We start from the raw sequence: 25094 nt of genomic DNA on the forward strand, positions 1-25094 counted from the left end.
TGTCTATCAAATAAATGGCTGTAATTTCAGCAAGGTGCATATTACCTCAGTATTGTGGAGAAGAGAACAAAATAATGACACACAATATCATGTGGTGGGAGCTGATGTGCAATAAACTGCAACTAAAAAAACAACACACAGCTGCTTTGGTGAAGAAAGAGAAAAGAGTGCAAGTCTCAGCTGTAATACGTTCTTTACGGTCAGCAGGGGTTTCCAACAGACTATAAAAGCAGGGTTGGACTGGCCGCAGTGGGCATCGGACGTTTTCCCGGTGGGCCGCAAGGGTGGGGGCAGGTTCAGAAACAGTACTGCAATATCGCCCCCTGTAACAAAAGCAGGAGCGGTGCTTTCATTATCATGGGGCACCCAAAAACAAAAGGACCACCACCGAGGGAGACCACAAGTGAAAGGAGCAAAGCCACTCGTTAGTTATGGACTGCTTCTGAGAGAAGCACCCCATAACGCCCTGTGAGAGCTTCATTTTAACCTGATTTACTTCCCTGTAGTGCCCCAAGGAGGGCAGGAACAGCACCAAAAAGTAACAAAAGTGTTTTTAGGACCTGCAAAAGTTGCAACGGCTGCTCCCAACCCCCAGGACATTTTGCAAAACCCACCATAAGTTTCTAGGAGCAATCAAATGATAACCCTCAAAATAGGTTAGCTAGTATTTAAACACTACCAAAGGGACCACAAGTCATACGTTCTATAGCTGCATTATATGGCCTGAAGTGGTTAATGGAAGATTCTGACACATGTTTGTGATTGCTCTGAAAATGCTTTATTTTAAATACTTTACTTACAGCGATCAATGCTTATGTTTAAGTTTGGTTATTGATGCAGTTGATTTTAAGGATGAATCCAAACATGGATGACTTCAAGGGTGAATCCATGGCTGTTTTAATATGGTGACACCTTTGCAAAACCAATAGGACTGCCTTATGTTTTAATATTGTGGTCTCTTGACAAAGACTATAGGCTGGCCTAATCTATTAATAAGATTACCCTACTTCAAACCCAATAGACTTGCCTTCTTTATTGATGTGGTACCTTGACAAAGCGTATATACCTGCTTTATTTAAAATGGCACTCTCAAACAAATTGTGATGCTCTGGTTTGGGGAAGGGTATTGTGATTAGGGTATTGTGATTGTCGTGACCCACTAGCAGTCAAATGTGAATTGAGAAATTCAACAAGGGAATTTTCATCTACCTAATGTATATATTAATGCTTAGTACTTAGTAGTGTGTGCACAATAAATGTACTTTTCAAGTGCTACAATGGGGTACTTGGTTCCTAGTAGGGAGACAATTGTGGACCTATTACTTGCGCAGGACTCTGATACTGCACAACTAGTAACCAAATTGCTCACACTGGGGGTGTTGAAAAATAAGAGGAAACTGTGTAGAATATTGTATTCTCTTTCAGGGGTTGTTGTGTTATAACAAAGCAGCTTGGCTTTGCAGTCTTGTAAAATAAAACCAGGATGGTTCTGAGCCTTGGTCAGATCCTGGGGTATTAGGAGTCCATCTGGCAGCTAGGAAAGTGTCTGGGGTCTGCCTGGGTTGTGATTACACGGTGTTTTTCAAGTTAATCTGTGGACCAGAAGTCCGCATTCACCAATTATTTAGATTTGTAATAAATAATACAATGGCATGACGATAATTTCTCTAGCCATTTTCTAAGTCCACTTATGAAAAATATAACTTTGACTCTTAAAAAGGCCTTTCCAATGAGGAATGACCACTGCACCCTACACGGACATTTCACTTTCAGTTTTGTTACCTTAAGGACTAGTCAGTCCTAATTTTGACATGCCACACTTTTACATATTATAGACCTTATGCTCGAAGGTATGTTACGTTCCCAAATTCGTGAACCACACGGGATTTGTAACAGCAAAATGTTTTTTTCCTGTTTACATAGGCCCTGTTGAGAGTCTAAAACATCGTAACAATTCCTAGAAGGGCTTTTGCAACCCTGTCCGAATTGCAAATAGAAGACGGTGTGAAAGGGGGTCCCCCCTGCTAAATGTGATTCGGAAAGAAATGTTTAGCGGTCACAAAACATTGATCAGATTCTGAAATTGCAAAGGTGTTTGTATCTCATTCATAAAGGGGAAGCTCTCCTCACAGCAAAGGTTGCTTCTAAGTACCTTATTTACCGTTTGGAAATTCAGATGCAGAGACGCAGGTATGATGTCTTTTGTAGGCCTCCATCCCTGCTTTAATAGCCAATTACTGTAGGTTGGAAACTGAGACCTGCCTATTTAGTAGTCATTAGGCAGAATATTTTACGGCCCCCTGCAAATTTATAATTTGTGATGCAACTTATTAGTACATAGGTTATATTGCAAATTGGGTTTGCAGTTCAGTCGGCTTGCAAATTGAACATCCCTAGTTTGAAAATGGGAATAGTACCCCAGGGGCTGTGCTCTTAGGACTTGTGTGCTTCAAAATGCTACTTTTATAGAAGTTTGCTTTGTTTAATGTAGGGTTTTAAGCATGTGAACAGGTTTCCTTTGCCATGTGTGGGCTGCAACTTCATCTTACAGCAGTTAGGGGTTCTTAAAAAGATGCCCTGATGTTGTGCACTGGGGTGGCAGTTTATTAAAACTCCAAATGGACAGAGTCAATTATTCCTGCCAACAAATTTGGGGATTCATACAAAAGGATGCACGTTCCTCACTCCTGAAATGGGATGAAGGTAAAAAGGCCTGTAACCACATCTTCACCAGTGCATGCCACCAGTCATTACTAATGTCATGAACGTGCTATAGTGACATTAGTGACCCACTCTAAAAAGGAGTAACACAGTCAGCTCTAGTACTCTGCTGTAAACAATTCACCCTAAATGACAATTTAAATCAGGATATGACTCACCTGGTCAGGACACAAACCAGGGGTGTGGGAGAACAATGAAATCAGTAGCTGGTGCAGAGGTCTTAGAGATTTTCGACCCTATAATGCTTATGTCTGAGTGATGTATCCAAGACAAAATAGAGGATGCATAGTACTCCTGGTCACACGCACAAACTAATCAAATATAATACTGTGTAGAGTAGTTTGAGAAACAGGTTTTTGTACAATTACCACAAATCTAAAATGTTACAAGTTAAACCAGTTTTTTGTTTAGTTGAAGTGCAAACTGTTAGTATTTACAAGTATTTTCATGGGAAATTATTTAAAGGATTGGAGGTTTAAAAATTATCTTGAACAAATCACTGTCTCTGTAGCATAGTCTGTCTCAGGTTGCAGTAGTTTCGATTATAGACTAACATGAACAAATACAAAATTGTTCATTTGTAGTTTGTCCATTTAACTGCGTGACACCTACAATACATTTATTGTGTTTATTTGCAGTTTTATAAACCGTAGACCAGGTCAATATTAGGTGTCTGCTGCATTGAGGCGTACCGGCCAGCGTGACAACACCAAGTTAACAAGGCCAAAAGCATACTTCATGGTCCCCTGCATTGTTCAAAAATGTAACTTTCCTGTAGTAAAATCATGTCCTAAAAGAGGAATGGAGTGTTATATTGGGGATACATAAGTTTGATTAAGGGACAACTAACAGGGGTTGTGGCATGGATACCATCACCATAGTACAAACGCTGCTCTTGCATCTAGCCTGTCTCTCAGTTGCAATCTTCTTGCCTTCCTCTGACCCACATCCAACTTGTAAAAACCTCTTTGTGATCTAGAGTTTTTCTCAAGATTCCAATCTTCTTTTTCAATTCTAGGTCTGCGTCAGGTGGAGATCACAAAGGCCTATTTTGCAAAACAGACAGATGAAATTTCCCTCCAGCAATCCGATGTTGTCCTTGTTTTACAAGAAGAAGATGGTAAGTTGTCTACTGAAAAGTGTTTTGCAAATGGAAATTGAGGTTGAGGGTAATAAGACTTGAGAAGGTATATGTAACCCACTTTACCACTAATTGCACCATAACGTTTTTGACAGGTGTTACTCATATCTTGGTAAGTTTAATTTGCTTTGGTGCTACACGGATAGGTTACACTACCTAATTCATGTGCTATACATACCATTGACATATGGTATAATCAGTATACATCCAAATGCTCTATTCTGGTTTGCACACCAATACGTATCTCCTTCATTTATCTCCAAGATTAAACTAGATGGAGATACCAAAACATCTGTTGTGTGCTTGCTGTAGAGAAATAAGGCAACAGCTCTTAGTAATACTAATATTCTCTCTAAGATGTCTTGCAAGACCAGAAAGGGACCTCTAACAACCTTTAATTTGAACCCCTGCAACCCTGTCTTGTTAAAAGGATCATTGGGAAAAGGTAGCATAATTGACACAGTTGTTTAAAGCAACGAAACCAAAATGTTTTTATTTCTTATGCTTTACGTTTTAGCTTACAATGACAAGCAGAGAGAACATGTTCACTTTTTGCATTCCTCATATAGTTTGAGAAAAATTAGACTCTTTCAGCATGTTTCTACACATCCGAGCTACAGCAGCTTTTTTCTTTTTAAACTGACTTGTATTGAACTATTTCTCATTTCTGTTTGCAACAAATAATAGGTTTTTAATGTGTTTAACTTTGCAAACATGCTAACACTTTCATAGGGAAGACCTATGCACCAAGGTTTTAAGTGGCTTGTGGGAAAGGTGATGGTGTGGCAATGTATTATATGGAATAAAGTACTCACTGCCATACATGATAATGATATTACAAGGCACCTCGGAGTTCCTTAACCCTATAAAGGAACTAGGCCTTCAGCTTCATTCCTCTATATGGGTATGGAACTCCTTGTACACTTATAGTCCTATATGTACGGCAGGAGGTGTTCTAGCCCATAAATAGAAAACTGAAATATGCTACACAACGTTTACAGGGTAAATCAATTTTACCTTTAAAATTGGCAAATCAGTCTGAACATCCATAATCAATTTCTCACTTCTTAGGGTTTGTTTAATGAACATTACTAGGACCACTGCCCCTCTTCTTTACACGCCGAAATTAATTGATAGTCTGAGAGGTCTAATTCATTTAAAATCATCCAATTATCATCCTTAAGTCACAGTTCTGTTTGCAAAGCAATCTAGTTCAACAACCTGGTATACTGACCAGTCATTCAGAAGTGCTCCTTTAAGACCAGTTAATACTTTCGGTGTTAGAATCGAGACTACAGCGGTTATCACTGAATTCCTCTTTCTTTTTCAAATTATCCAAGAGAGAAACTGCGTGGTTCATAACATTTGTTAATATGCCCAGTTCTCATAGCGAGACTGCAGAATTGTTTCCCAGTGAGACCTTCCCATTAGCCCAGTAACATAACTTTGACTTCTCTGACATAGTGTACTTTAATATTTGATTAACTGATAAGTTGCTCTCTGCATAGGAGCATCTCTAGCTGCTGGATGTGGCCTGGCGCAAACTGGTGCATTCGGGCTTGTCTTTGGCGCTCCATTGACACTTTGCTAAATAACTGCCTTGCTTCCAAATTTAAGCAAAAGACACACAATTGATGGACGGAATGCAGAAGAAATCAAAACATTCTCCCCCAGTCAAGAGATCTGGGTTAAATCCATCATTCTTTTGCTCACCGTGCCACCCCAGCTTAGACCTGGCCATATGCAAATCAGTATTGACCCTGTGCCTCATGGGAACAGTCCAGCCGAACTGCCAAGTCAGGTCCTCCCTGGACCGGAAACAAGCATCATAGGACCGGTTTCGGGGTTTCACTCCGCTTCAGCCATGATAGCTTGAATACAGTGGCACAGTGAGCCCGGGACCCACGTCTTGGCATACCCGGTGCACTTAGGGCGAGAAAGCAAAAGACACACAATTGATGGACGGAATGCAGAACAAATCAAAACATTCTCCCCCAGTCAAGCAAGCAGCTAGACCATCACCCAGGATTGCAGTATTAAAATGGAGCAACCAGGAAGTGACAAACACGCAAAATGGATTTGGAGAGTGGGATTAGCAATGAAAAGCCACCTGATTCTCTTACTAGTTCTGAAAAAAAAGAATTAAAATTGAAAGTGCTAAAATTGAAACAATGCAAATGGAAAGCGATTATTAAGAGCCATCAATTTTATATAAATATCTCTTCCTCAAAGCACAGTTGTTGTGGCCTTACCCACCTAAAAAAATGAGGACCTACTAAAGATTTTGTCAGATTTCTTAGTAACTGCACAGACATGCAAGCAGCATCTCTAAATAGCCGCCTTGCTTCCAAATTAAAGAGAGCAGCTAGACCATCAACCACAATGGCAGTATTAATTTGGAGCAACCGGGAAGTGGCAAGCAGGCAAAATGCGATCCAGGAGTGGGATCAGAGGGATTAAAAAACACCTGACTGTCTTACTACTTTTGGATTGCAGAATTAATACCAGACCGCTAAAATCAAAGCAATGCAAACCGATATGTCATCATTAAAAGCCATTGTTAACTCCTCTGAGTATAATCAGTGACTGCAGCACCTAGGTCATTCTGAGCTTGCCTTCTATCTAACTGTCTTGTGGCAGGATGCAGTTACCTACTAAGATGGGTAACAGGTGCTCTCCTGTTTGTAGCTGATTTTCTGGTTGGCTTTCTATTTTTGTCTTTTATGAGGCCCGAGTTGGTCACCTAAGAGCCCACAATGAGATGTTGGGGATTGTGACATTCACTACCCAGTCTATTAGGACCATGGCAAGGACCTCTCAAGTGATTGCATATGACAACACACAATATTCATGGAGAAGTCAAAGAGGACCAAATCCAGGTCCCCACTTTGTTGTGGAATTGTGCCGATCATTATTTTGAGGGTATTTGTGAAGCACTCTGCTTCATCTTTGGTTTGGTATTCCTTGGTGATAAATGTCAGCTGCTTCAGGTAGTTCTGAAACTTGGATCCTTGAGATTGTGCTTAATTATCCATCTTGATGTCTGTCGGTAGAGCGGGAATTTTTGATTTTTCACTAGTTACATTAGTGCAGCTTCAGAATTTGTGAAGTTGACAAACTTTAGTTTACTTCTGTTTACCTTCAGTGCATATTGATGAAAAGAAGCCTCAGTAGTCTGGGCTTAGGTAGAGTTGTCCAGCCCGTCGGATATACTGACTGCTGGTTGTTCATGTGCCCTTGTGACTTGGTACAAGAAGTGGACTATAAACTCCTCTTCCACCTTCTCATCTAATTCTGGAAACCATACGCTCTCTCTGATCTGGATTTTGAGATTCACTATTCTTTTGCAGCCAATGTCCACAAGTTTTACAGTGAATTGTACCATGTAAGTTGGTTGACGATGCTCAGGCCCCATAGGATCAGCCTTCGTTTGCAGTGGCGGCTCCTCTAATATGGTGGAGGAGCATCGCCCTACTGCTTTCAAGCAGTGCGAGAAGTAGAAACATAAAATTATGATAACTTTCAGTTATCATTTTATGTTTGTGCTGCTTTGTGTGCCAGCGGGTGGGCGGGGCTGCTCTGCTATCGGAGGAGAGAAGGGGAAAAGTGGTTTGCCCACTCCTAAGTGCGCAATGACTGTTTGATCGGCCCTCTCGGCCGCCCAAACCAGTCGTTCACCATTTCCCCATTCTCCATGCAGGCTGCATTACAGCCTACGTGTAGAACATGCCCAGGCAACCATTCCCTGGTTAAAAATCAAACCAGGACTCTCAAAACCAATCACAACGCTGCACTGCAGCGTTGTGATTGGTCAGGGGAGCCTGGGTGCCTACCAATCACAACGCTGCACTGCATTTCTCTGTCCCCTCGGTACCCCACATCTTGTTGCTTGCCTCGTCCCACTGCCACCCTCCCTGTCTTAGCTTGACTAGTACCCCTGCCCCTTCCCTCCCCACTGTTGCTTGCCCCATCCTCCCAACCCTGCCCTCCCTCCATTTTTGCTTGCCCCTCCCTCCACCACCCACTCACACCAGGAAAAAAAGCACTATGACACAGTCAGCTCTTCTTTATATTATCTCTCTATTGACAAAGCTAATAGGTCTCACCTCTGCGAGATCTTTTGGCTTTAGCAATGATTTTTTGCCATCTTGTACAGTAGCGCAGCTTCTGTGCAGCATGGTTTAATGTTTTAAAAAAAATAATAATAAAAAAGTACAACGCGGCCAGCATTGACTACGGCATAGCGCGTTTAAAAAAAATTTTTTTTGTTTATTTCCATGCAGCACAGCAGCACATGGCTAAGAAAACATTGACAAATCCAATCGATTTTGCAAAGACGAGACCTTCTGCCTTTACCAGTGCTCGTTATTCAAGAGAATTCTAGCTGCTTTTCATTCTCTTCCACCTTCCCATTTTAACTAATAGACTAGGGGCCAGATGTAGGTAATTCTATTTTACCGATTCATAAATACCGAATTTTACCGATTCGGTATTTATGAATCGGTAAAATAGAAGTAGTCAGATGTAGGTAATTTTCTTTTCACATTTACCGAATCGGTAAGATTCGGTATTTACCGATTCAGTAAATACCGAATCGGTATTGCCCATTGATTCCTATGGGCCTTCCATAGGAATCAATGGGCAATACCGATTCGGAAAATACCGAATCCTGCAAGGGTGCAGGGGGTGTCACTTTGACACCCTCTAGCACCCCAAATACAGGCATGTGTGCCATGTGGCACACAGACATGCCCTAAGGGCATGTCTGTGTGCCACATGGCACAGGTGTGCATGCACAGATGTGCATGCACACCTGCATTCGGTATTTTACCACCCAATAGGATTGGGTGGTAAAATACCGACTCTAAAGGGCCTGTGGCACTCTCAGGAGTGTCACCTACATGTGGAATAACCGAATCGGTAAAATTACCGATTCGGTATTTTACAGATTCGGTAAATTTACCGAATCGGTAAATTTACCGATTCTGTAAAATGCTGGCCCCTACATGCCGATTCCTAAATACCGGTCGGTAACGGCCGTATTCGGCCGTTCCCGACCGGTATTTCCTCTCCTACATCTGGCCCTAGAATCCATCAATTTCAAGACTTGACCTTTGTGTCCAGCTGCATTTTTAGACCCTCATATTTCCACGCTGTTATAATCTCTATGAACTTTAAGAATGACACTCAATTGCCTGTAAGAAAGTAGTATTTATACTACCACTCCGCTCTGTGTGTGTGTGTGGGAGGGGGGGTGCTAATTGTCAAAACATGTCTGATCCAGAGAGAACTCAGCATTTGGAAACTGTCATTTTCTTCAATTAATTGCAAAGTGTCTTTGGTTAAGTGGCGAGATGAACATCTGTCCGTGCGCTGCGCCCTGGGTGGGATCTGCATTGAAATAAAAAAATCATTCCTTGAAGCTTTTGGTTGAACACTAGCCCAAACTCTTTTCTCTGGAAGTAATCTGGCTGGGGCGGCTGCAGAGCCACATCGGTTAGTAATATCCACAAAAATCCCATGCTTGAAATCTCAAGTATTTTCGCTGGAAGGTCCTCTGAGGGGATTAGATCAAACTTCCCTTCCAGGAATGAGAATCTACTAAATTTCTCTGGGACAATTAACTCCGCAGAAAGAAAACCACACTGTAACCTCAAACCTAGATCGGCTGCCCTGCTGCCAAAGCACGTCCACCCAGTATATTTACTACTTGCAAGCATGTGTGCCTCTTATAACTTTTTCTCTCTGACTGCACCAAGTGCTGTTACTATTGTGTAAATCCTCTGCTTTGGGTATTGGGGGAAGAACTTTCCTCATATATTTACTAATTTACTCACAAAGGTACAAGGATCTGTGTGAGTGCATTTCAAACTTATACAGTTTAAAGCATGTTCTTGTTGCAGTCACAACAATTTTGGTACAGTAGATTTTGCACCCTAGGTATGTCGATCTGCACTGGTGATTGGCTTATTAGACGCTGCACACCCCACCAGCATTTTCTCCTCGTCCCACCAGCATTCTCTCCTTACCCCACTTCATCACAGTCCTTACTACGTGAGATGCGGACTCACCCAGGAGGCAGTGGTGCATAACCCAATCCTAAAATAAAATAATCCTCCTCCTGTCCTTTATCTCTCCTCTGTGGTTGGCTCTTCACCTTGCTACCACTATAAAAGGCATCTTTATCCACCCTCATCCTAAAGTGTATCTAGCGCCTTGTGCTGTTGGATCTCAGGGATCCAGGTCAAGACTTGGACTGTGATGAGGACGAGCTGTGCTCGGAGGAATGATTGAGGTTAAGTATTAGAGGCATTAAGTCGCTTACTGCTTGTGCATTTCTACAGAAGGTTGCGGGTGTGCTCATGACTCATTGCTACAGTATTTACCATTCACAGGTTCCCACTGTAAAAAGAAAAGAAAATCTCACTGGCGGCATGAAGTTCCACATGTAGTCTTTCTCATGTGTTAGGGATTTAACCAGACTGAATCGTTACATTACTACCCCTAGCATAACTCCTGTCATCATGATACTTCCAGAAACCCTTAGTTGTATTAACAGTGTAGTTCTAGTTGCTACTCATGTCTGGTGCGCTTGTTCTATCTCTGACCGAGCTCCATAGTGTCTTCTGACGATACACCCCCTTCCCTGTAGTGCTGGAGCTGCAAGGCTGTGTGATATGGCTGGACTGACCTCACTGTGCCCAGCACAATTTGAGGCCTCCCCTTAAGGTTGTGTAGCCTGGGTCATAGATGGGCGGTCCCAATTGCCGCTGCCACTCCACGCCCCATACAGGTTTTCTGCAAGAGTTGCTTTCCCATTGTTCTCCACAGTCTGCCCTACCTGAGACCCACCTGGAGGCTCATTGCAGAAACAGCCCCCCCCCCGGCGCAAATAGTGGATAGTGCAGTTTGCCCTGAATGAGCTGCATTTCTCTACTATAGAAGGAGGGGACATGGCCCTTCTTTGCAATACTGATTGTGTTTATTTATTGCATGCGGCATGTTTTCAAAAGTGGGTACATCATCGTTAGTATGACGATGTATCCACATGTCCTTGACGGGATTTCTTTTTGCCGGTTTACAAACTTTTATCCCTGAAACATTCACATGAGCAAATAGCTATTGCAGCATGCACTGAATGTCTCACACTTCTTGTTTGCTGCACACCACTGTTTATGCACTATCTGGAAATGTAGGCATGTGTAAAGTCCTCACATGGATTTGTTGGTTATTGATGGGCAAGCCCCAGTGTTGCTTATGCAGCTCAGTGCACATACTGGAGCAAGCTGCTCCATTTACCTACTAACGCCAGGGTCATTCTTGCATCCAGCCAATCACGGCACTCAGCACTAGCTTTTGGATTTTCAACATTTTTGCATGCATTGTACCATCTCGCTCCGGGTTACAAGGAAATAAATGTAGTGTCGGATTTTACCTTCTTGGCTTGGCTGCACTACTCCCAGGAAATCATGACTACTACTAAGCAAATATCTGAATCATCCTGCCAGTCTATTCTAAAATGCGCTGAGACCCCAATAAACACACTCCAGTGCCGTAGATGACCATGATAAACAGACCACCCTTTGTTCTCCTAATACAACAATGTAGACATCCCTCAGTGGTAAAACTACACGTTGTGAATCCTTCTTATTGAGGTCTGTTTTGAGGAAAAATATACTGACTGTTCAAGTGCCTTTGCCACACTTACCACTGGTGTTGATGAGGAATCTGTCTCTGATTGAAAATCCAGGCACCACATTCGTGCCCTGAATTTGATCCCCCTCCATTTTTATGAGCTTCCCATTGGCTTGCTGTGTGCGATCAACACTAACCGGAGCACCCCATCACTGTTCTGGTGCAAGCTACACTCAAGGCCCCACTCTAAATATTTCATAGTACCACCCACCTCACTTGAAACTAAGAATCTGGCTTCTGTGTTTGTCAGTCACTTGTTCATTTAAAAATACATTATAAGATTTCATTTGACTCCATCTTAAAAGTGCAGTAGGACTGGACCTCTCAAATGTAGTTACTCTGGCAAGTTTGGAAAGTTTGCATAATCAGTCATTCAGATTCCAGAAAGTCATGAGATCGCACATTCAGATTTCATTTCTACTTTACGCACCTGCTGTGCACACTGCTCTTTTGGGACTGAAAACCGTGTGATGGGGCCAGCACCACTCATCTTCTTTATTCTAAAATTAATTTTTTGGGTTCACCAGTTCGCTATCTTCCATCGATCCCTCCTTGGATGTTGTCCCCTCTTCTCTGGCTGCCTTCGAAGCTCTTAGAGCTGTCTTTGAAATGGCCAATCTCATATCCATCAGTTTGCTTGTACATATTCATTCCTCATCAGTAGTTCACAATACCACATTTACATTCCTTAGGATGTTTTTTTCCAGCCAGTGTGAGCAGATGATTTGCTCTGTTGTGATTCTCTAGTGCGCAGAATTCTGAACATCTTGTTTCCTGGCATCTAGTCAAGCTTTTGTGCCTCTCTCCAATTCATTCCCACTCTAAGCCTTCTAGACCTGCAAGTTTGTCTACACTCTGTCTCCCCTTTTGCTCAGTCCATTGGATAAATCCACCTTCAGGAAACAGTAACTAGGGTTTTCAAAATCTGATCTTTATGTTTTTAGGGAAACTTTCAGAGCTCAACTGTTAGTTGCATGAGAGTCTGTTTGAGACCCAGAGCTCCACGAGAAATACTTCACATATTTCACAACTCAACTCGTTTGTACCCGAAGATGGTATTTGTGGTCTAGTAAATCGTGAACTTGGTGTCAGCTTGGACACAGTATGTTGATAAGTAAAATGTTTATCATCTCCGAAGTGGATATTCCACATCTAAGTATGGAATATCCACGAAAGCATCCTTACTGTCTGTGAAAGTTACAGCAGTGGGATCGACGGCTGTCATATGAAATCCCACAAAGGCTGGGGAGCCCTGAATGGAGGTGAATGAATGAACAAACATGTCATTCTTCGACTCTTGTCAGATGGAAATTGTCGAAGTTCATTCTCTTTTGTTTGCATTCACTGACTGGATTCCAGTATGTCTTTGTAACGGTCATAAGAATGGCCCTGCACTGGATTTCCCAATGATGCTTTATGCATAAGCCTGTTTTATGTATATTTGTCTTTCATGGGAAAAATAATAAAAACATTTATTTTTAAAGTTAGAAGAGTGGGGTGGTAATAAAATGTGGTGGTAATCTTGTGAATCTGCTGCTGACGAGGCAAGGGGAGACCAGGTATTGTGTGATCTTGGGGCCAAGGAGATAGTAGGTACTATTTTGCCGTACAGCGCAGAAGTATTAGAAATCATATCTGCTGACAGTCAGGTGAAATTGTGTAAGTATTGCTTTTGTTTAGAGCAAGAGCATCAAGAGCCCTAGCCTTTCATTTGTCTCCAAGTTCTCTTTAAGGATGAAAATAGTAAATGAATGTTTGAGGTAGGACGTATTCAGCTACAAAATTCTAACCTTTTTCTACAGTATCCAGTAATTATGTTGGTTTTATGCTTTAATGCACAGCCTTCCACCGGCATATCGACACTTTGCATCATGCCTCTTATCCAACACTTCATTATGCCTCACTCTATCGAGCCTCGCACTAGTTATAACACAACTTCCTCCTGTCTTCAGTTGTGAGTAAAAGAGGCTGAGTATTATTCCAGAGACAAGTGGAGCTAGTGGAAGCAAAAATGGGCTTGCAGAAGGTTTCTTGGGTAATTGCATCACTTAGGGACATAGAGCAATGACAGAGAGGCCACAGTGTCGGAAAGGACACTTTTTGAAGCGAATATATCTTTAAGAATGGAAATAGACTTTGTGAAGGAATTATTAGTAGCATTCATAATCTAACAGACTGCAAGAACAGGGAAAGGAGCCATGATTCCGGAAGATGATGTTCGAGGCATGTGGGCTTCTGAATTCATATCTATAGCATAGATCGCCGCCTAGTGTTGGGTCCGGATGATTGCACATTGTTGTCCTGGAAGAGTCTTCGAAGTATCAGGAGATAGGTGGCTCCTCCCCTGGACTACAGTGCGCATGGGCATCGACTCCATACCCAGATTGTTTTTTTCCGCCATTGGGTTTGGATGCATATTTGGTCACTCAAGTTCGGAATCAATAGAAACTTTCTTTTGGCCCAGAGGCCTTTCCTATATTGTCGGTATTGTCTTCGATCAGTGCCCAGTTCTGTTCCGGCTCAGTTCCCGAGTCGAACATCCAGAGGAGTCGCGTGACTCTTCAGTGCTCGAAGCCCGGTCGACGCTACAGGCCTTATTCGACGAACCATCATGGAACGGAGCCCGTTCAAGAGGTGCCCCGTGTGCAACTCGAAGTATCCCCACATCGACGACCACCCAGTGTGCAACAAGTGCCTGTCGCCGTATCACGATGAAGCCAACTGTATGGCTTGTTCTCGTTTCCGCTCCAAGAAGACGATTCGACTTCGGCGCGTAGAGCGCCAGGAGGCCCAGCAGACGGCACCTGACCCGGTGAACATTTTCGATACCGAGGGAGAAGAGGCAGACGAGCAGGAAGATCAAGAGCCGATTTCCAATCCAGCGGCAGAGATCGACTCCAACTACGACGCAGACGTAGAAATGCTCGATGCAGAAGAAATCGTCGACGAGGTAGGAGACGACGATGAGGCCTATGGGGCCACGGAAGATAGCTCAAGCGAGGAGCTATGCCCCGTTCAAACAATATCTACGGCTCAGGTCGAGGGATCGCCACATGGCCTTACCCAAGATCTTGCACCGAGTTCCACAGTCTCGCCTCCGGGCCCGGCTACGGACACTTCTAGAGAGCCACCATTGGTGAAATCGAAACCAAAAGAGAAAGCTTCGGTGTCTACAAAACCGAAAGTGCTAGAGGCGCCGTCGAAACCGAAAGCGCGTGTCGCCTTGGTCGGCTCCACGTCTTCAGACCTGTCGGTGCAGACAAAGCCAAAAAAGGTTGTCGAACCGGTGAAGTCGCTCAAGGGCGTCTAGCCGAAGACTGGGACACCGATAGCACTTGTCAAGGTCGTCGACCCGAAGACTTCGGCGCAAAGGGCCGTCGACACAGACAAAGGAATCGGAGCTACAAAAGTTGTTGATCTTGCGCGTCGGCCGGACAAGGCCAAAAGTACTACAACCCTCGAGTCCGCACCTGCTGGTGGCTCAAAGGCACCTGTCGAGTCGACGCAGCCGTCCACCTCCTTCACGAAGCAGGTGTCGGAATCATTGAAACGCATTAAGGACAAAGCTTCCGCTGTTGATCCGAAGGATACTTCCACGCCGAAGCCTGCCACCAAACCGCAAAAGTCGACAGCGCCTATTCAGTTTACGCTGCCGCCGAAAGTAGAGCCGAAGGCGTTCGCGCCGAAGAATGTTGTCGAGGCGTCCATGAAGGTGTCCACGGGGCCGAAGCCTACCCCTGCAGTTGTGGGCATAGAGCATCGACAACCCCTGCTGGAGGAGCAGTCGGAACAATTCATCGACGCCGACACCGGTAAACTTTCGATTTACAAACGAAAGATCACACCAGCACAGCCTATGGAGTCCTACACACTTCCTTTAAAGAAAAAGAAGGATTCCACTGATTCACCAGTTCTTGTTGAACTAATAGCTCCACGTGGACAGGACACTGCTCCAATCTCGCCCACTTACTCAGATGTGGAGGCTGGGGAAGGTGACTATGATGAGTACAACTACCCTGCCGACACTGATCCTGAAGATCAACATGACACATGGTCAGATGCTGCGGACCCAGGGGATCCACAAACTGCCCCAGACACTCAAGTGTATAATGTCAAAACATCACCTACTGAGGACTCAGCGGCATTTAATGCGCTTATTGAGAGGGCTGCCAAAAATCATGACGTCCAGCTCCATGCTGACCCTATTGAGGTGGATTGTTTGTTTGACACCTTTTCCACCTCTGAGAAGACCGTAAAGACTCTGCCTATACTAAAGGGTGTCTTAAAACATGCTGCAGACATTTTTAAAGAACCCACGAGAGCCAGGGTTATAAACCCCAGAATTGAAAAAAAGTACAAGCCGGCGCCTGGGGACCCTACCTACATCAAGGGCCAGTTGCCGTTGGACTCTTTAGTAGTTTCCAATGCCCGGAAGAGGGCAAACTCACAAACTACTGGTGATGCTCCTTCCCCTGACAAGGAATCTAAAGTGCTAGAAGCATCAGGGAAAAGGGTGGCCGCTCAAGCAGCCAATATCTGGCGCATTTCAAACACTCAGGCACTCTTGGCCAGATATGACAGGGCACATTACGATACACTTGAGACCCTGTTACAACACTTGCCAGATGAATATAAAGAGGCAGCAGAGATGCTCATACAAGAAGGGAAACTCATCTCAAATGCTTCTATTAAGTGTGCACTGGACACAGCAGACACCGCGGCCAGGGCCATTAACACCAGTGTGATGTTGCGGCGTCAAGCCTGGCTCAGGAACTCCGGGTTCAAGCCGGAGAACAAACCACCATCCTAAATCAGCCTGTAAACCCTGATCACTTATTTGGACCTGAGGTGGACACCACCCTAGAAAAAATCAAAAAAGACACCGAGACTGCAAAGTCTATGGGGGCTCTCCAGTCCCAGCAGTTCAGGGGTGGTTCTTTTCGTCGCTCAAGCAATAGAGGTGTTTCCAGAGGCCAGCTGTCCCAGCAAACACAGTACACTAAGAGTGGCGCACAAACCTCATACAACAAACAAAGTAGAGGTGGCTGTCGCGGAAACACCGCCAAAGGCAGAGGTCGTGGAAACAACAGCTCCCGATCCTCCACCGCCAACAAACAGTGACTCCTTGTCACTGCCCCCAGACCATACAACACCGGTCGGGGGGAGACTCCAACAGTTCCTGCCAGTCTGGAAATCCATCACCACAGACAGGTGGGTCAGAAAGCTTATCCAGTACGGTTATTGTCTGGAGTTAACATCCACTCCACCCAACATACCCCCAAAACACCGTCCTATGTCCACAGAGCATTTGCACTTATTGCAGCAAGAGGTACTCTACATGCTGCAAAAAGGCGCAATCGAGCTTGTACCAGTGGAACAAAGAGGCACAGGAGTGTACTCCCTGTACTTCTTGATCCCAAAGAAAGACGGGTCCCTCAGACCCATACTGGACCTCAGACCCCTAAACCAGTACATTCTATCAGAACACTTTCATATGCTCACACTGCAGCAGGTTCTTCCATTGCTCAATCAGGGGGATTTCCTCGCAACATTAGATCTAAAGGACGCATATTTTCACATTCCACTACATCCGTCACACAGAAAATACCTCAGATTCACCATTCAGAATCAGCATTACCAATTCAAAGTCCTCCCTTTCGGAGCGACCACAGCGCCCAGGGTGTTCACAAAGTGCCTGGCGACAGTGGCTGCGCACCTCAGGAGACAAAACGTGCACGTCTACCCTTATTTGGACAACTGGCTTGTCCAAGCAAAGTTGGCCCAGCAGTGCGCTGCCAACATGTCCCACACCATTCAACTTCTTCACGATCTGGGATTCTCACTGAATTATCCAAAGTCACACCTTCAGCCCGCCCATGTGCGGCAGTATCTAGGCGCGACAATAAACACTCTGGCAGCCAAAGCGCAGCCAAATTCAGTGAGGATCAACCGCATTCAATTGCTAATACAGAAATTCAGACCGCAACACTCGCTTCCAGCACGAGTGTTCATGCAGTTGATAGGCATGATGGCCTCCTGCTTCTCCATAGTCCCGCACGCGAGACTACATATGCGTCCGCTTCAAGAGTGCTTAGCACGTCAGTGGAATCAGGCTCACGGACAGTTAAAAGACCTAGTGTTGGTGACCGGTCGTGCATACAACTCTCTGCATTGGTGGAATCCACACAACCTTTGCAAGGGCCGACCGTTCCAGGAGCCTGTGCCACAGATCATCCTAACGACGGACGCATCTCTCCAGGGTTGGGGAGCTCATGTACTCCACTACACAGTGCAGGGACTATGGACAACGCAGCAAAAGAAGATGCACACCAACCACCTAGAGCTGATGGCAATCTTCATGGCAATGAAGGCATTCAAGGTACATCTGTGCAACAAGGTCGTGTTGATCCGGACGGACAACATGACGGCCATGTACTACATTCAGAAGCAGGGAGGTACACACTCTCCACAGTTGTCTCATCTGGTTCAGAGCATGTGGAAGTGGGCCATTCAAAGGAACATCTTCCTCATGGCGGAACACCTCCCGGGAAAGGACAATCAGATGGCGGATCTGCTCAGCAGGTACAGCCACCAAATGCACGAGTGGGAGATACATCCATCTGTACTCCACCCGTACTTCCAGCAGTGGGGTCATCCAGAGATAGACCTGTTCGCCACAAGGGAAAACGCCAAATGCCAAAGCTTTGCCGCCAGGTTCCCGCACCCACAGTCGCAGGGCAATGCGATATGGATGAACTGGTCAGGCAAATTTGCGTACGCTTTTCCCCCAGCACCTCTAATACCGCTGGTGGCACGAAAGCTAAAGCAACACTCGATGACGCTCATCCTGGTTGCTGCAACGTGGGCACGCCAACCATGGTACATCACGTTTCTAGAACTTTCCGTGGTACCGCATCAAAGGCTGCACCTCACACCCAGACTTTTGACGCAGAGCCATGGCGACATTCAGCACCCAGATCCGCAACAGCTCAACCTAGCGATCTGGCTCCTGAGGTCTTAGAGTTTGGCTACCTCAACTGCCTCCAGACTGCATGGATATCATACGGGAGGCAAGAAAGCCCACCACCAGAGCATGCTATCCGGCAAAATGGAAGCGGTTTGTCATTTATTGCGTAGACCACAACATAGACCCGCTTGACGCGTCCACGCACAACATCATTTGTTATCTGTTACATCTTTACAAATGCAATCTAGCATATGCTTCCATTCGAATACATTTAATCGCCATAGCGGCTTATCTCCAAAACAGGCAGCATCTCTCCCTTTTCAGAGTGCCTGCAATTAAAGCCTTTCTGGAGAGACTCAAACGAGTCATTCCTCCCAGGACCCCACCAGCTTCTGAATGTAATCTTAATGTGGTCCTCACCCGACTAATGGGTCCACCTTTTGAGCCTCTACATTCATGCGAGATTCAGTTCTTAACATGGAAAATGGCTTTCCTGATAGCCACTACGTCACTGCAACGTGTTAGTGAACTCCAGGCACTAACTGTACAAGAGCCATTCATACAAATTCACTCCAACCGGGTGGTGCTGCGCACTAACCCTAAATTTCTTCCAAAGGTGGTTTCACAGTTCCATATCAATCAGACTATTGAACTGCCTGTGTTCTTCCAAAATCCTGAGACAGTGGCAGAAAGAATGCTCCACACAGCTTTGATGTATTACATTGATAGGACCAAAGATTTTAGGAAGACGAAACAACTCTTTGTTGCCTTTTCCGCACAACACAAAGGCAACCCCATTTCCAAAGCAGGTATAGCCAGGTGGATCGTTAAGTGTATTCAGATTTGCTATCAAAAAGCTAAGCGCACTTTAACAATCCCCCCAAAAGTCCACTCCACCCGCAAGCTGGGGGCCTCAATGGCTTTCCTTGGAAATATCCCTTTAGAAGACATTTGTAGAGCAGCCACATGGTCTACCCCACACACATTTACAAAACACTACTGTGTAGATGTGCACTCCAAGCACCAAGCAGCTGTAGGGCAGGCTGTTCTAAAAACACTTTTTCAAACTGCTGCAGCTGGCACAGGCGGCCGCCGCTAATGGAGGGACTGCTATATATTCTATGCTATAGATATGAATTCAGCAGCCCACATGCCTCGAACCGAATATGCTACTTACCAGTATGCATCTGTTCTTGGCATGTAGGGCTGCTGACATTCATATCGCCCGCCCTCCTCCCCGGCGCCTGTAGCGGCTGCAGCACTTACACATACTCTTAGCATTGTCATCACTCACACTGTTACACTCCATCTTCGCCACAATGGCTAAAAACAATCTGGGGATGGAGTCGATGCCCATGCGCACTGTAGTCCAGGGGGGGAGCCACCTATCTCTTGATACTTCGAAGACTCTTCCAGGACAACAATGTGCAATCATCCGGACCCAACACTAGGCGGCGATCTATGCTATAGATATGAATGTCAACAGCCCTACATGCCAAGAACAGATGCATACTGGTAAGTAGCATATTCGTTATAATTGAAAAGTCACACTATAAATAAAAAAAACAGTAGCTATCTGAGAGTTTACATGGTTCCCATTGGCATGGTTTGGAAAGAAGGAAAATGAAGAACATCTAGGCATAATGCACGGCCAATGGAATGGTAATTCTGTGCTACAGTATTTTCCGCATTATTATAGATTTCAGCCTTTGCCTCCTAATGCATCATTCTGTCGCATCATTTGCATAACTAAAAAAAAAAATCCTTCTCAAACTGATCAAAAGTTACAAAAAATGCTGAGATAGGTGTTATCCTGCAAATGACGGCACTCCACAAAGGTTGACAGGTCAACTTTCAGCTTATTGCTGTACTTGAGTGTGAACTTAGTAGTAATAAGGTGAAACCTTTGCTCTCGCTGTCTTAACTAATGTCAAACTAAAGAAATCATGTTATCACAAAATGTGCTGTTTCAACCCATATGATTTCCTTTTTCTTGCAGCTTAATTTTGTCAGACCTGTTGCATAATTTGATCCTCCCTGTGACATAATTCCAGTCGCTTGATCATAATGCCTTAGGTCCAAGTAGGAATGAGATCTGTTTTCTTGGTCATGAGCACAGTTACAGGCCAGGGTCTATACAAGCACCAAGAGGCAAAGTAATTGTCAAACACTAGTCTATGCAAATGCCCAGTAATAAAACATAACTGAATAAGTCCCCTTAAAATATATGGGAATTTGATGTGGAGGGGGGTGCCAAAGGAACTGCTCTTTTTGTAACTATCAATTCTTCAGTGCTTCATTGTTAATCTCCGGTGATAGTCCAAAGAACGTCTCCCAAGAAATTGTATTTAAGTTTAGTCTTCTGAAGTTTAATATATATTTCTTTTTTTTTTATTGTAGGCTGGTACCAAGGTGAAAGGATTCGAGACAGTGAGATGGGTTGGTTCCCTCAAGCATGTGCGAAAGAGATCACCAACCACAATGTCGTTCAGCGCAATGTCCAGCGCATGGAAAGGCTGCGGATAGAAACCGATGTATAGATATGTACGTGGATTGTCCATTAGAACTGAAATGGAAAGGAAGTCAGATCTTTTGGTGTTGGCCTGGCTCAGTGCTGAATTTATACAGCTGTACTCTGCAGAGCCTGGTTATATGTACTGCCATACGCCACGCTACTGACTGAGAAGAGGGTTACCCATCCATTATTTTCCTCGGTCTTCTGAGACTGTACAAACGAGATTTGAGGTCAAGGAAAAAGGCTCCAGTTTTTGTCTTGGATTGTCTTGGAAATATGAAAGATGCCGGATATCATATCAAAGTGCCATATTGGAAATTCAGGAGTGTTTGCCAGTAATGTGGACTATGCTTGTGGTCATTTTGAACATTGACATTTTGTCTGTATTTTGTGATGATGCTGCAGAGCTAGATCACGTCAGTGTCGGACTTCTTACATTTTGGAATTGTTGTAAACATCATGATCACTCGTCTGCCTCCTTTGAGATCATTGTCACACTCCACACGATGCCGACTGTCCTTCGCCAAGCAAGCAAGAGCTGTGATAAAGATGGCCTAACCATAGTGGCATGCAGCATGCACTTTGCGAGCACCAAGTGAATATCAGCAGACAAACGGGACATTCCTCATGATTGCACAAAAGATAGATTTATGGGAGATATTTTATTTGTGTTTCCACAAAAGTCATTGCTGACGTTTTCTAGTGAAAGTGTTGCATGTCTCAATGTATGTCTTGCTTACCCTACAACAGCGCTCTAATGAAAATCCTCAGTTTGTTTCCCTAAAGAATGTTTGGCAATCGTCTGAGGAAATCTAAAGCGACGTTAATTTATTCAGAGGACTTAGAATTGGCCATGGATATTACCAAATTGTAGGTGCTTTGGAGCATACCTTTGAATTTAGTAAAGGTGAGCAGTTATGGTTAGGTGGTTGCATGCAGTAAGGATCACTGCTTTGGAAGTATTGCTTGGTTCAGTGGACGGTTATGCTGCTGCTTGACACCTGCCACTACCATCAATGGCAAAAGCCTCTGCCCATCAGGGTAAGAGACATTCTGCTACATGTTGGCTCCTGGATGTGATGTGTGATCCAACCATCTGCAAAAATATATTATTTGCTGTCTCCGATGACTACACACAAGAATGAAACCTAAAAGTTAGATATCCTTAAGGTAGTTTTAGTACATATTTGCAAACAGTTGGCTCAATATCATCGACTTTCTTTGTTGCTTGATGAAGAGGCTGAGATTCCAATTGGAAAGGACAAAAGCTGCTTACAACATCAGAGTTTTATATTTTTATAAAACAAATAACAATTATCCACTGTTATTCTTTTAAGATGTAACTATAATTTTACTTATTTAATACATTTTAGTAGGTGCTTTCTTATTGGAGGCATTATTAACTAACTAAACTTACATTGCTTTGTATCAGTTTAGTAAATGGTTGCACCTTTACCATATCGTCTGAATTGATAATATAAATATAGTCTTGAAAACCGAGCCACCACTTTGGTACAATCCAAGGATTCAGTAGCACTGTGAAGTGAGCATGCACTATATGGTGATCTTTACTAAAGTATTTTAACTGCGTTAACATTGCCAAAGTGTTGCTTTTCTGTGAACTTACTTTCATCAAGTAAATGAGTGGAGGCACACTTCGCAGAGTACGTTTGCTGGTTAAGATTCCTTTAACTCTTCTCGGCCATCCCATATTTTGATTTCTATGGTGTCATTTTATTTTACAGTGAATTACTGATAATATTTTGAATAATATCTTGGGGGTCAGAATATAAAATGTCCCTTCGACTATAAAATACTAGCTATCGCTACTTGTATGTTCATGATTATGAATTCAAACTCCACTGTGGTCATTACACCAAACCGGATGATTTTGAGACGCAACATGAGAGAACAGTAGGTTGTTCTGTGTTTTTTGTTTTTTTCTGTCTTTTTTGTATCAAGTCTTGTTGTCTCTTTCATGTAGTTCGTTGGAGTTCCAGTATGAGTCTGTGCATTTCTAGCACTTAGTTCCTGTTCTATTTCGAACAGTCCTCCCTGTGCTAAAGGATAAGTGAGGACAGCTTTTCATTCACAGTGCCATATCCATGCTGCACAGTTTTACTGACTATGACAATATATTTGTGCTCCAGATCAGTAAAAAAAGGATGACCAAGCAGCCCATTTGATCAGTGCGAAAGGGTATAAGACGTATTTTTATAAATTATTAATTCAGGAAGTCGTGGCTTAAAGAAATGATCGCGCTCAAAGATGACCTGATGTGTTTCCCAGTCATTTCCAATGGCTAAACAGCCTAACATACTCCATATTTCAGATGTTAATTAAATATAGTTGCATAGATGGGTCCGTCCTGTCGGCACATGAGAAGCATGCTCCCGCTCATTGTAAATTGTACAGTTCTTTTGTAATGTTTAGTGAATTGTAAGATACATGTGTACGGTGATGGTTATTCTAATGGTGGCCTTAATTTTGTCAATGTCGTGCTACTTCTAAAGGAAAAACAGCCAGGATGTACAAAATGTAGATCTGGGTGATACTAGCTCAGTATCTTTTAGAATTTTATAAAATAATTTTACTAAAATTTGCATACAAGTTTACATTCTGTAATTGTTCGAATTGTTTTAGTTAACTAAATCATCTGTCAACAAATGTTTTAGGGAAATTTAGATGGAGCATACACTCGTCTATCTGAGCTTTGATTGTAATACAGGAATGTACATAAAAATGTACGCAGAAAGAAATTTTGTCCAGAGAGTGAAATATATCATAACGTAGTTGTAGCAGTTGTGTGCAAGCATGTACATTTTGCAAAAATGTAATACTTCAGCGGTATGTCAACTCATATACTCATTTGAAAACAAAGTAATGCTTCACATCACATCAAGTATAATATAAAAAGAAATCAGTGATCTTCATACTTAGAGCATTCACCACCACCTGAATCTTCTCTTGGACAAACCAGCTGAACAAATTGGTCCAGTTATTTCCTGCCTTTGAAGTTGAGCTTTCGAGTCTTTCAAGGACTCACGCTTTTGGATCCTACAGAAAGCACATTGCAGAAAACCTAAGTGATTTAGCCATGAATGAACCTCTAATGAACTCTGAAGTTCTCTGGTCTTTTTTTTTTCAAAGCCTGCAACACATCCTTTAAACTTAATCTCCCGCCACCTTCACACTAATCTCAGATACTTAAAATGGCACTGGAATGAATGAAATCCAAGCTGTCTGCACACCTGTAGTGTAACCGTCATATGAAGATACCAAATCCCAGGTGTACAGGTGTAGGGGACCGAGAAGATCTCTTAAAGTCTCAGGGGATAGATATTGAGACAATACAGTCTGCAATAAGGTATATGTAAAGAACTCTGTCCTCTGCACTCATACAACGAACCCTCCAGAACATAAGTTGAAGTCACTGGAATTGGTCACAGAACAAACCTGACATTGCATTTCTTCAGAGTTGACCACTGTTCCATTGCAATCATTATTGAGGGTGACCACTACTTGGTCTATGTTTATACAATTAGATGGTCCTGGCCTTAAACCCAAAGCACAGGATGTGAGCGGGCTCAAAAGTCTAGTCTTTTCTAAGGAGTGTGTGCTTTTGCCTATCTTCCAGGCCAGAGTGTCTGTGTAAATGTTGATCTTGCCCAAATCACACTATGACCTGTTTTTATTTATTTATTGTTTCAGTCAAAACACAAATTGTCCTTCATTGCATAGGGTGGTGGGAGCTGGACAGTGAACGTGGCATATATTCAAAGAGAAGGAAGGGCAATCTACAGTTGCAGTGCATGCAGTACTTGCAGGAAAGGGGAGATAGGTATTTCTGCATACCACTTACCTTGTGGAGCACCCTACTGTTGTATGGCCCTCAAACATCCAGGGAACGACCTGCAACCTGACAAAAACCTCACTTTTGCAGTGTGCATCTTTTTTGAATTCACATGCTGTGCATTATTCTGCCATCTGTTGGTTGGGTCTGGAATTCTCCCCCACAAATGTGTCCTTCTACTCTTTGTTTTTTGTTGTTGGTG

The 25094-nt window shown here is 43.6% G+C and overlaps 1 protein-coding gene across 1 annotated transcript in view; it reads left to right on the forward strand.

The window, feature by feature from the left end:
- LOC144754552 (rho guanine nucleotide exchange factor 16-like) overlaps nt 1-21119 on the forward strand; it is a 306705-nt gene extending 285586 nt beyond the window's left edge. Inside the window, exons 14-15 of the mRNA XM_078642485.1 lie at nt 3740-3841; nt 20925-21119. Of these exons, the coding sequence (XP_078498611.1) occupies nt 3740-3841; nt 20925-21064 (242 nt within the window). The 3' untranslated portion in view covers nt 21065-21119. The remainder of the gene's footprint in view (nt 1-3739; nt 3842-20924) is intronic.
- The last annotated feature ends 3975 nt before the right edge of the window (nt 21120-25094 follow it).

The sequence above is a fragment of the Lissotriton helveticus genome, chromosome 5_1 (assembly GCF_964261635.1).
Source record: "Lissotriton helveticus chromosome 5_1, aLisHel1.1, whole genome shotgun sequence".
NCBI lineage: Eukaryota > Metazoa > Chordata > Amphibia > Caudata > Salamandridae > Lissotriton > Lissotriton helveticus.